At 36.1% G+C, this 14,104-nt stretch overlaps 1 protein-coding gene across 1 annotated transcript; it reads right to left on the reverse strand.

Annotated features, from left to right (window-relative positions):
* Window positions 1-10,833: 10,833 nt before the first annotated feature.
* LOC148566039 (uncharacterized) lies at window positions 10,834-12,658 on the reverse strand. The gene is made up of 3 exons (XM_088487346.1): window positions 12,392-12,658; window positions 11,364-12,298; window positions 10,834-11,251 (listed from the first exon to the last, which is right to left on the reverse strand). Exons 1-3 carry the CDS (start codon window positions 12,656-12,658, stop codon window positions 10,834-10,836), a joined length of 1,620 nt encoding a protein of 539 aa, XP_088343472.1.
* Window positions 12,659-14,104: the final 1,446 nt, after the last annotated feature.

The raw sequence follows: 14,104 nt of genomic DNA on the forward strand, positions 1-14,104 counted from the left end.
TATTAGAAAAATCATCATCGGACACTACATACATTATCAAATGTCTTTAACTAATGATTTTGCAAGTTCATGGTAAAAAAAAAAAAAAAATTCCTTGCTTAAATAACTACTAGTACAATTTTGTCACTGAATTTTCGAAAAACCTTTGTTACATGAACGTGGGTTATTTTATCTTTATTTTAAAAACCAACCACATATGTTATTAACAATTTCAATTAATTAGAACTAATGTCGTCACGACATTTTTATTCTGATAATATTTTATTACCAACATTAGAAACTAATGCGAAAAAAATTATACAAACAATTTTACAATCTAACATTTCTACAATTAATTACAACCCAACTTAAAAGTAAAAAAAAATGTAAATTATATATTTCATTGTTTTAGCGGTATAATTACCACTTATATTTCACATTATTTTTAGGGATAAGTATGATTTTGGTTCCCAACGTAGGGGCCGAAAATTTATTTCGTCCCTCGTCTTTTTTTTGCTCCAAAATAGTCTCAGGTTTCAGTTTGTTTTAAAATCGTCTTTCGAACCAAAATACCCATATTCCTTCTTCCCCAAAATCATGCCCAGCAGAAACAGAAGCATAAGCACCCCCACCACCACCCACCACCTACCACCACCATCATCATCATCATAATGGAATCATAAGAACTCAGAACCAGAACCACCACCACCACCCCCCACCTACTGCCACTCCATCATCATCTGCATCACACCAACCAAAACTCAGAAAATGAACATCATCATCGTTATCCTCATCAGAACCCAGAACTCAGATCCAGAACTCAAACTCAGACAAACAAAAATTCAACTCAGAAAATCATCATCATCATCAAGAACCCAGAATCAACAACAATACTCCAAATTCAAATTTCAGCAACAACAATATTCCACAACAAATTTCACACAAAATTTACAAAAAATCCAATTCACAGAAGAATAAGAAGAAGAGGCGGTGCGGCGGTGGGGTCGGCGGTAAGAAGAAGAAGAAGCGGCGGGCGGCGGCGGGTGCGGCGGCGGGAAGAAACGGGCGGCGGTGGGAAGAAGAAGAAGAAAAAGAAGAAACGGGCGGCGGCAGAAGGAAGAAGCGGCGGGCGGCGGTGCGGCGGCATAGCGTCCCCCTTCTCTCCCCCCTTTCTCGCCCCCCTTCTCTGTATCCCCCTTTCTTTCTTTTTTTCTTTTTTTTTATTTATTTTATATTTATTTTATTTTATATTTTTTTTAATAAAGAGTAATTTGGTAATAAAAAATATAATTGGTAAAAAGGACGATTTTAAAATAAACTGAAACTTTGGAGACTATTTTGGAGCGAAAAAAGGCGAGGAACGAAATAAATTTTCAGCCCCTACGTTGGGGACCAAAATCATATTTATCCCTTATTTTTATTTCTCTTTTATGTATAATTTTTTTGTCTAAAGAATTGTTAATCACTTGTCTTTAATGTATTTATATTTCTTATCATCATACTTGTTTACTTATTTTCAGGGGTGTTCACAGATACGAATAATTCGATTATCCATTTAAAATTGATCCAACCCGATTATATTATTTCTGAATTTAATGGGTAATCAGGTATAATCGACTCAGACTCGATTAAATCCAACCTTAATTGATTCGGGTATTAGTCTTAAGATCGCATAATCCAAACCAATCCAATTAGTTTAATATTAATTAAAAAAATAAATCTAATAATATATATACATTTTTATTTATTAACCCAAAATTATTATTCTAAATACTACAAATATGTAACAACAACAACAACAACAACAACAACAACAACAATAATAATAATAATAATACATTATCAATTTAAACTTAAATAACTATCATAATTTTTCCTTTTGAAACAAAGGAGCTCAACACCAAAGTGAAAATAACTATCACAATTTAAAATAATTTTAGGTTAATAAATAAAAATGTATATATATTATTAGATTTTTTTTTTAATTAATATTAAATTAATTGGTTTGGTTCGAATTCAGCGATCCTAAAACCAATACTCAAACCAATTAAAGTCGGGTTTAATCGAGTCTGAGTTGATTGTACTCGATTACCCATTGAATTCAGAAACAATATAATTGGGTTGGATCAATTTAAATGGATAATCAAATTATCCGTATCCATAAACACCCCTGAAAACAAGTAAGATGATGAGAAATACAAATACATTAAGGGCAATTGGTTAATAATTTTTTGGGTTAAGTACGATTTTAGTCCCTAATGTAAAGGCTGAAAAACAACAACAATAATAATAATAATACATTATCAATTTAAACTTAAATAACTATCATAATTTTTCCTTTTGAAACAAAGGAGCTCAACACCAAAGTGAAAATAACTATCATAATTTAAAATAATTTTGGGTTAATAAATAAAAATGTATATATATTATTAGATTTTATTTTTTTAATTAATATTAAATTAATTGGTTTGGTTCGAATTCAGCGATCCTAAAACCAATACTCAAACCAATTAAAGTCGGGTTTAATCGAGTCTGAGAGCATCTCCAATGGTGAGTTCCTTTTTGACTTTTTTCTGACATATAGGAACTCTAACCATTGGAGGAGAGAAGGAGTGAGTTCCCGCACAAGGATCAAGGTAAGGGAGTCCCTCTAAGTAGGGACTCAAATTAACCAATAACAACTTGCCATTTGGCAAGTTATTATAAAAAAATAATAATATAAAATCTGAAATAATTAAATAATCAAATAATAATTAAATTAATAATAATTATAATAAAAATTATATTAAATAATTATATTTTTATTTAATTAATAATTTATATTAATTATTTAAATAATAATTAATTAAATAATTAATTAGATTAAATAATTAAGTTTTTATTTAATTAATTATTTATATTATAATTAATATTGAATATTATTTATATTATTATATTAAATTATAATTAATTAAATTTACTTACATTAAAAAATAAATTTAATTTTTATACCTTATAAAATAATTTTTAGTTGAGTTGGTTATTTTTATTTTTAAAATCTAAAATGCTAATGATATTATTAAAATTAGCAGTTGTAAACACAAAACTATAAATTAGTATAATCTTGAATTATATATTGTGTATTATTATTATATATGAATTTATTTAATATTAATATCTTTTAATAATGAATTATTTTTAAATTTATAAATTTAAATAATATTATTAAAAAAATTAATTATATTAATTTTAAATATTTTAATTAATTAATTAAGTGGGACCACAATAGGGACTAAAGTTAGTTCCTCCTAATGGAGAAGAGAGAGATGCTTTGAGTTCCTATTTATTGTTTATGACGCAAAAGCTGATGTGGAGTTACTTTTTATGACAGGTGGGCCATAAACAGGAACTGGAATGAGTTCCCTACTGGAGATGGTCTGAGTTGATTGTACTCGATTACCCATTGAATTCAGAAACAATATAATTGGGTTGGATCAATTTAAATGGATAATCAAATTATCCGTATCCATAAACACCCCTGAAAACAAGTAAGATGATGAGAAATACAAATACATTAAGGGCAATTGGTTAATAATTTTTTGGGTTAAGTACGATTTTAGTCCCTAACGTAAAGACTGAAAATTTATTTCGTCCCTAGCCTTTTTTTCGCTACAAAATTGTTCCAAATGTTTAACTTAGTTTTAGAATCATCCTTTGGACAAAAATATCATTCCCCCTTCTTCCCCAAAATCCACCGGAAGCCGAACCACCACCACCACCACCCTTACTCCCACCAAATTCCAATAATCAGATTCAAGATTATTCAAATGCAGAAATTAACATCAAATTCAGCCACAAAATTAACACACAACAACAATGAAATCAGAAAAATAACAAATTAAAATCAGAACAAAAAAACAGAATCAGAAGTTGAAGCAAAGCAGAAACAAAGCAGAAGCAGAAGCCGAAGCATATGCAGAAACGGCAAAACGGAGAGCGGAGCAGTGGCGGATCACAGGCGGTAGGGCGGCGTTGCAGTGGTGCGGTGGTGTGGCGGTGTGGCGGTGCGGCTTCCTTCCCCCCACTCCCCGATTCTCTTTCTGCAAAACGGCGAGCAGAGCAGTGGCGGATCACAGGCGGCGTTGCGGTGGTGCGGCAGTGCAACTTCCCCCCCCTTCCCCCTGGATTCTCTTTCTCACCTCTCATGGCCTTTCTTTTATTTTATTTTATTTTATAATTTTTTTAATGAGGGTAATTTGGTAATAAAAAAAATGAAATCGGTAAAAAAATGATTTTAAAACAAATTGAAACTTTTGGGACCATTTTGTAGCGAAAAAAAGGTCGGGGACAAAATAAATTTTCAGCCTCTACGTTAGGGACCAAAATCGTACTTAACTCTAATTCTTTAAACAAGAAAAATTATGTATAAAAGACAAATGAAAATAATATAAAATTTATTCGTAAGTGGTAGTTATAAAGCTAAGATAATAGAATATATAATTGACATTTTTTTTATTTTTAAGTTGGATTGTAATTAGATGTAGAAATGTTAAATTGTAAAATTATTCGTACATTTCTTTTCGCATTAGTTCCTAATGTTGGTAATAAGATGTTACCGGGGATGAATAAGTCTGATGACATTAGTTCTAATGAATTGAAATTGTTAGTAGCATACGTGATTGGTTTCTAAAATAAAGATGAAATAACCTCATGGTCATGTAATACGTTGTAAGGATTTTCAGAGAATTAAGTGACAAAATTGTACTAATAGTTGTTTCAGCAAGAGTTTTCTTTGTCACCATGAACTTGCAAAATCATTAGTTGAAGGCATTAGATAATGTTTGTAATGTCCGATGATAGTTTTCCTAATAGAAGAAAAGTAAGATTGATTCGATGAGATACATCTTCATGGTTGAAAATTGAGATTGTGTTATTAAGGTTTTGTTTTGTGTTTGATTGTATATTTGTTAATGATATATAGATGATTTATGGTGTAAACTTTTTTTAGTCGATATGATTAAATTTTAATTGGATTAGTTAATTGAAATTATATTGGTTATATTTAATGATAAACATGAATAATCATTTTTTTTTTTTGGAGATATTGTGGATTTGTTTAAATATATTTTAGATTATGTAAAATTAAAAAAAGTGCAAAATAGGACAATAAACTACTAATTGAGTAATAAAATTTATTATTATCATTACTAATATAAATTATAATTATGATCATGATTATCATTATCATTATTATTTGTGGCGGATTACAAAATAATAATTTTGGATTTGAAGTTTTGGTTTTTGAAATAGAACATCCACATATTTTGTTTAAAATTGAGTTGAATCTAACGTAAAATTTGAATAAAATGATCATGATCATCGTATTGTTAGAGAGACTATCCAATTTTTTTTTGTTAAATGACTTCCGCTAACCTTTTTTTAATAGACTAAACCACTACTTATGTTTATTGTAATTTAGGCCCAAAACATAATAACATTCTAAAAAAATATTAGTTAACCCCATCCAAAAATTTAGCAAATCATAATCTCTTTTCAATTATTTTACTGACTATCTCCTGATAATGTCTCTTAGCACTAAAGTAAAGCGACATCATTACTTACAACACTGCTATTTTAGAATGCATTGAATCACCTAACTCTAGTGATTATCTTCTGGTTCATACATAACATCATATCACTCTCATATCTCTACAGGTGACATCTACATGTGTAGAAAGAATCTTCATCCTACATCATAACATTCGCCTTTAATAAGTCCTCAACCCAAAATAAAACAAATAGATAAAATAGATGAAATTATAAATTGGGTTATTACAAGTTAGTGTGATAATCACAGAAAAGTATAATTCTTTTTATTTTTGATTTTTAAAGTAGAATTTGTTAATAATTTTATGAGTCATGCATTTTTTTAAAAAAGAAAAGGACAAATAAATTCTTGATCTTTTGATCTGTAGACATTTAAGTTCCTAACTTTTTCAAAACTTAGACATATCAATCTCTCATGTTTATTTGGGTGTGTCAGACCCAATAGAAAAATCAAACGAGACTCCCGTTGTACTGACCTGGTCGATACGGATGCACACGTGAGAGAGTTTTTAAAATGAGACAAATTAGACTCATGAATCGATGTGTCCAAATTTAAATGTATTTTTAAATCTTTGGAAACTTAAATGTCCACATACTAAAAAGTCAGAGATTAATTTATCTTTTTTCGTAAATCTTTAATCATCTGATACAAGAGAAAAGACATATGGCCTAAACTCACTTGACTCTAACAGCCTTTTGACATGGGTCCCACCGTTTGGCTGAACCTATTCTCTCACACACATCCCAATGGCAGCGCATCCACATCAGATCTAGATCTCTAGATGTCTCTCGCTATCTACACCATAGAACTCTCCAAAACAATTAACCACTAATCAATACTTTTTCTCAACCAAAAAAAAAAAAATCCTAAAGTCGTTGGTCCAATCAGACTATCTCATATATCGGTTTGTAATTACATTTAATGTTGAGTTAAATCTAACCATACTAACATCTTATGTCCTACAACAATTTAAACCATACATCAGGAATTTCTTACATAGTGCTTTAATGACCATAGACATTACCAATTTACCGAGTTAAATCTTAATTTGACCTCTGAAATTTGGTTCGAGACTTAGAATGATCCCTATAATTTCATTAGCCTCAATTAGAACCCCTAAATTTGCAATCGTAGCTCCGGCTTGTCCCTGCGATCATCTACGTCACCGGAAAGCTGATCTGGCACAGTGTCATGCACAGTGGACTATACTAAAACGACGATGTATGGCTTCGCGCCCAAAACCTATTGAAACTACGTTGTTTCACTTGTTTTGGTGGTTAAAACTCTCCCTCTTCTCACTACGACAATCATAAGTTGCATCTTCTTCTTCTTCAGGGGCGAAGCTACATTGTAGCAAACGGGGGCAATGGCTCCCCTAATTTTAATTTTTTACATGTAAATTATATGTAAATTTCAGTTTAGCCCCCCTTAAAATTTTATTTTAGTCTTATTTTATTATATAAATATTTTTGACCCCCCTCTAATCTTTTATCTAGCTCCGCCCCTTCTTCTCTTCTTCTTCGTTTTTCTTGATGCGTTGCTGTGAAATCCAAAGAAGCTCCTTCTAGCCATTCTGAAAATCTATGCAAACTTAGGGGTTTTGGCAAGAGTGAAGAAACCACAAGCACTAGTTCATACAGAGGTTAGTTACACAACCCATTGCTACCAATGCGCTATCTTCTACTTCTTTAACTTTGGTTGCTGATTATTCATGTATTTTGTGAATAAACTGTTGTGGTTAATGTGCACATGCAATGTAGGACTTAGGGTTTGATGTTTTTTTAGTTTGCTACAAAGTTAGTTTTGTTGATAAGTGACATATTGGTTGTTTGTGGGTCTAGGATTAATATTGTAATGGAAAGATTTAACAGTGGTGCTTTTAGGATGGTTTCCTATGAATGAGTATGCATAAAAATTAGTCTGAATTTGTTTGAAATTTCTTTGCAGATGGATGACCATATAACCATAGTATTTCACCATGGAGGTAGATTTGTTACCAAGGAGGATGGTAATGTAGTATATGTTAGAGACAACACTGGTGAGTTGGTTGGATTAGATGAAGACATGATGGATGTGTTTTCAATTAGGGACTACTACAAAGTGTTAAGATATGATAACATTGTGGAATGTTGGTGGCTGGCTCCTGGAAGACCTCTGGAGACTGGGTTAAGATTTCTTTCACAGGATTCTGAGTTGTTGGAGATGTGTTTTCATGCAAAGAATAACCAAGGAATTGTACATGTTTACTTTGAACATGGAGTATCCCAACCAAAATTTGATGATGAAGAAGAGTGTCCAAACTTGTGTGAGATTTCCCCCAACCCTATTTCCATTCCCACCCCAAACCCAAATACAAGTACCCCCCACACCACCACCAAACAATCCACTATTAAGTCAACACCCACAATCCCATTTCTAAGGCAACCACAAAATCAAATGTTGAGACTACTTCAATTACCGAACCCCACCTAATGCATCAGCTAATGCCCCAACAAAGTCAATAACCACCAATGAAGCTAAACCAACTACATCGAAACCCAACTCATCTAAGCTCACCACTGCCAAGCCCACTTCATCCAAGCCTAACTCATCTAAGTACACCACTGCTAATCCCACTACATCCAAGCCCAACCAATCTAAGCCCACCATTATGAAGCCCATTATCTCCAAGCCCAACTTATGTAAACCCACCATTGTCAAGCAAACCCAACCAAAGTCCCAGTCATCTAAGCCCACAACTAAAAAAGCCACACCAAATTCTAACAAGCCAAAAACTGTCAAAGCAACCACTGTCAAATCCACTCTCTCTGTGACCAGATCAGCTAGTAGATCAACACCTAAAGTTCAATAAAATGAACATAGCAATGAGGATGACAGTAGCAGTACCAGTGATTCATACGAGAGTGCTGAAGACTCTCTTTATAAGCCAGGGGCTATTGAAAGCTCAATTGAAATTGAGACTGATAGTGGAGGATTTAAAGTGACAAAGAAGAATCATAAATTGAAACATGCAGTTTGGAAGACAAATCCTCTCTACAGTTGGCCAGGATGCTAACAACTATGTCTACATCATTGCTTGGGCCATAATGGAGATAGAGAACAAAGAGAACTGGAGCTGATTTTTAGAGCTACTAGTTGATGATGTTGGTGAACCAAATCATGGATGGTGCATAATGTCAGACATGCAGAAGGTAAAAAAAATTCATTCATTTATTTAATTTTCCGAACTTGCTTAAGGGTTTAATAAAGTTCATTAAAATATTTGAGGGAGTCTTATTGAGTTCATTAATATATTTTGATGGGTCTGTTTGAAGCACGATATTAAAAAAATTGAATGATGCAGGGGCTTATACCAGCAGTACGGGAGGTAATGCCGACGGCCCACCACAGGTTCTGTGTCTGGCACTTATGGCGGAACTTTAATAAGAAATGGAAGGAGTCGGGACTTAGGGGTCTTTTATGGGAGTGTGCTAGAGAAAGTACAAGGCATGGATTTCAGCGGAAAATGGAAAGGATTCGGAATCGAAGTGAAGAAGCGTGGGCTTACTTGGACAAATGGCCTAAGGAATCATGGACCAAAGCATTCTTTAGGCATGACCCAAAAATTGATAACATCACAAATAATGCATGTAAGGTTTTTAACTCTAGGATTAAGGAGTATCGGGCAAAGCCAATTATAACACTTTTGGAGGAGGTTAGGATGTTTGTACTGAGATCAATTGCAAAGAACAAAGTGAAATTAGTCAATTACATAAGCAAGTTACCCCAGTTCAACATAGTAGGCTACAAAAGATCAGGAAAGAATCTGGAAAGTGGCTTCCTATTTGAAGTGGAGATGAACACTATGAAAGATTTGAAATTCATGGGTGGCCGACTAACATGGCAGTTGATTTGGGAAAGAGCATCTGTACGTACAGATTTTGGCAAATAACAGGTTCATCTTTCATTAATATATATTTGTTTATATTGTTGAGCTAACTTTAACTACTTTGGCAAATTTAATTAAGGGATAAGTATGATTTTGGTCCCTAGAGTAGGGGCCAAAAATTTATTTCGTCCCTCGGCTTTTTTTCGCAACAAAAAGGTCCCTTAGGTTCCGGTTTGTTTTAAAATCGTCCCTCTAACGATTTTACTCCTGTGGTTGTTGGATTTCATTACGACCGTTTTTAACGGATATGGGAAACGTTAATTAATATAAATAAATAATAATAGAAGGATTAAATCAAGAAAGTGAATGAAAATGAGGTGCAGTGGAGGGAGGAATAACGACGAGAGTTGCTGCTGAAGGTCGACGGCTAGGGTTTAGGAGTCAGTGGCGTCTATGGCTTCCCAGAGCTCAAGAGCCTCACGTTTTCGTTCAGATGCAAAGGAGTTGCTCTGTGGCCATGGTGAGAGGCCGGTTTTGCAAACTTCATCGACGAAGGATAACCCTGGACGAAGATTTTGGGGTTGTGTATACTATGAGGTAAAGTGTTCTTCCTATTTTGCTATTGTGGGTCTGAGAATTTGAGATTTCTTCATATGTTTCTGTGGCTTGTACTAGGTTCAGGAAGAGGTTGAATTTGCAAGAAATAGGAGAAAGATAACGAAATTAAAGGCAAGATTGAAAGAGTTGGAGACGAAGCTTTGGGTTGTGGCTGCTCTATGTTTTGCTGGGTGGGTGGGGTTTCTGTTCTTATTCCTGCAGAATCATTACAACTTGAAGCAGCCGAATGGAATGCACTTAGGTTATAGATGATTTGGTAGGGAATGTTATGAGGTTTACTGTGTTGTGTGGGTAGAGTTTGAGGGTATTCTTTGATGTTACAGTGGTTTAGGTTTGTAGCAACTTTGAAAATGTTTTTTTTTTTTTTGGTCTTCAACTTTGAAAGCGTTTGAACTAATGAAGAAAAGTGTTGTGTAATGTTGCCCAAATTGTCACTTTCTTTGATAGTGGACCTGTTTTATTTTGTAATGTAAAAGTAGTTTATGAGCAAAGCAGAAAAGCATTCAATAGAAGATCTGAAAATTCAGTAATTAGTAATGGAATATTTCATTTGATGACTAGTTAAAACATACACAAATATTTTGTCTTTGGCTCCACATGCCTAGTACCAAAAAATAGAGAAGCAACACTGTAAGTGTCCTCAGGCACTTAATACCAAAATACAGTACTCAAACCAATGTAACTAAGGTAAAGTTCTTAATGTAAATATCCAATACCAAAATTAAAAACACTTCTTGCAAAACATTAACACAAGAGTCACAAAAAATTTCACACTTAAATCCTAAAGATTTCCCCACTGAGATGGGGGTAACTTGGCCATCAACCTCAGCTTCTGCATGGGTAGATGAGGTGCACTGCATTGAATGATAGAAAAGGGCCTCTTCTTCACAGATGGCTGGCTAGGAGGCTGTTTGTTGCTGGTGGAGGTTGCAGAAGATGCAGCCTTGTTCTTGGGCTGGGCCAGGATGTTGGGCTGAGTGGAAGCTTTCTTGGGCTTGGTGGAAGCCTTCTTGGGCTGAGGTGCTTCTGTGGTGGGCCGGGCTTCACGTTTCTTGGGCCTTGTGGGGGGTTTTCCTGGTATGAGATGCTGGTAGATTGGATGGTGATGGTGTAGTAGTCCTCTTTCTCCCTCCCCAAGCTGTCTGACCAGGTGCCAGCTTAGCTGCATTCTTCTTAGCTCTGTTGGTTGAACTTTGGGCCTACAATAGTTATGTAAATCATATAGAAAGTAACACACATATCATATAGTAGTAAACTTATATAGTTGGCAATCATGATGCTAGTTGAACCCTAGAATAGCATATCACAAACCCTCTTACCCTCTTCTTAGGAAGGCTGCAGCCGCTTTTCTTGTGTCCAACTCCACCACAGTTGGAGCATCTTTGGACTTCTCCCCTCCGTGACATATGAGTCTGGCTTCTAATGTCTTCCTCTATAGCCCCTCTTTTCCTCTTCTTCACCGGTCTGTGGCTTGGCCTCCTATAAGGAGGTGGGATGACATCATCATATTGAGTCCTCTCCCATAGCTCCGAGCCGTTTACAGGGTGTATCACCGCCTCGTAGCACCTGATGTAAGCCTCCTTCTTGTAGCATTCATCCACATATGACTCCAAATTAAGGCCCTTGAAGGTGATGCAGCTGATGGCATGAGGACAAGGAATCCCACTAAGTTGCCAATTCCTGCAAGAACATTCACCAGCTGCCAGATCCACAACATACTTATCTAGACCACTCATAACCTCGTATTGGCTAGCAGATGACCAGTAAGGCCTCCAGTCCCTAGCTAAGCTTGCCCGTTTCTCTAATTTCTTACTAATCATTGGCATAATGTTTCCTGGATAATTAAGAACCCTTTCCCTATTTGCAGCCCATCTAGTCATCATGTAAATCCTAATATCCTCTAACATGCTCACAATTGGTTTCTCTCTTGCTTCTACTAACACAGAATTGAAACTCTCACTCATATTATTAACAAGATTGTCACATTTAGATAGGAAGGTAAACCTGGATCTTGACCAGAACCTTGGTGGAATGCCATTCAGATGTCTAAATGCTCCCTCATTCAGAAGTCGCAAAGTTTTCATTTCCTTCTCCCAGATCTGCCAATGACTTGCTTTAGCACACCTCCACATCTTGTTCTTTAGCTCTAAACCAGGAAACTTCTTCCTAAAGTTGCTGTAGAGATGCCTGACACAGAACCTGTTATCCACACCTGGAATGACCTCTTCAAACGCCGGCAATAAGCCCTGTTTACAGTTAGGTAAGATTTCAAATTGTTACTTCATTTATTAAAATAAATTCAAGGACAACTTGTGAAAGGCTGATATATTGTGAGTTACCTTTTGCTGATCGGACATAAACGTGCACTTTGCAACATTGTGTGGGCCTAAGTCATCGGACAGGTGACGCAGAAACCAGACCCAAGAGTCCTTAGTCTCCGCCTCCACAACCGCATACGCTAAGGGGAAAATCTGGTCATTTGGGTCTCTTCCGACTGCAGTCAACAGTTGTCCACCTTGGGGGGTTTTCAAGAAGCAACCGTCCAGCCCAATGAACCTTCTGCAGTGTTGAAAACCTTTCTTGCAAGCCTCAAAGCATACATACATTCTTTGGAAGACACAATAGTTCATCAGTTCTGCATTCTGTCTCTCTTGAGCAAAATCTGGTGATCTAATAACCTTGAGAATCACTGTGGAACCTGGGTTTGTTCTTAGGAGTTCATGGCAGTAGTCGTTTATTCGCTTGTACTGCTCCCTAAAGGCCCCCTATATCTGACTCAAAGCTTCCTGTTTTGTCTTAGCTGCCATTGCCTTGGTAACGGTCAAGTTCCATTTTTTGTGAGCCTTTGCAACTAGCTCCTTCACCTTGATCTTTGGGTTGGATTCAACTTTCTTCTTAAACTGGGTACCCAACCATTTGCTGTGCATAATCCCAACCCGGTGTGTCTGCATGCAGGTATGTTGGAGATTCATGCTTCTTAGTTGCCAAGTGGACTCCTCACCCACCCTGTGTGCATATAACCAAAATGGGCAGCCTTTCTGACAAACAGCTCGGACCCTCACCAAGTCGCACTTGCTGAATTTAATGTTTCTAGCTGTGTTGACTGCATAGGCCGCCACTGTGTCCTTGAACTCCTGCCGAGATTCATACAATGTGCTAACCTTCCATTGGTACTTTCCCATTTCCTTTTGTGTCTTATGCACTGGAAACCTCTGCCCCCCCTCCTCAGCATGATCCTCCCCATCATCATCACCCATCCCTACTCCTGCAATTACATAATCCTGCTCCAATTCATCACTGTCAACTGCATCCTCATCATCCAAATCACTTGTAACAACTTTTTTGCCCTTCTCCACATTGCAGTCCTTCGGCACAGCATTATCTTCACCAAATCCACTTTCATAGTCGTACACCTCATCACTGTCAGTGAAGTGGATGTCTTCCACACTGTTTTCCTCTTCATCAGATGGCAAGTATGTTGGGTCATCACTGTCTTCGCCACTGCTAGCATCATCACCATCCGCCTCATCTCCCTCTTGGCCTAATTCCACTCCACCATCCTTATTATCGCACTCTTGTTGATCTGCAACCCTAGCTCCATCACTGTTATCTACATTGCCTTCGAACAACACTAAATCCATACCACCACCTAAGGGTTTCTCATTCTGGCCACCAACCGTTTGTCCCCCCACGTCCAGAAAACCCACCTCCGGAAATCCCTCGGCATCCTCAACCTCATGCACCACAAACAGATCAACAAAGCCTCTCCTCCCTGCTATGGTACACATTTCAATTGCCTCTGTGTCACCTACCAATAGCCTCAAATGACGCTCATAATCATCCTTAGTTGGGTCTATGTACCATAACGCTGAAATGTTGGATTTCAGGTATCCAAGGTGTCTCAGTTCCTCGTATGCCTCAAACACACTCCACCGATCGCCGTCAATGTCCTCCATAACTGTAGATTGACCCTTCAAGTACCTCAGCACACCATTATCATATCCAAATAACCCACCATGGTGCACCCGCATGTTGAACAGCGCCATCTCCTT

This window comes from Arachis ipaensis, chromosome B5 (assembly GCF_059453495.1).
Source record: "Arachis ipaensis isolate K30076 ecotype BB chromosome B5, ASM5945349v1, whole genome shotgun sequence".
In the NCBI taxonomy this organism is placed as follows: domain Eukaryota; kingdom Viridiplantae; phylum Streptophyta; class Magnoliopsida; order Fabales; family Fabaceae; genus Arachis; species Arachis ipaensis.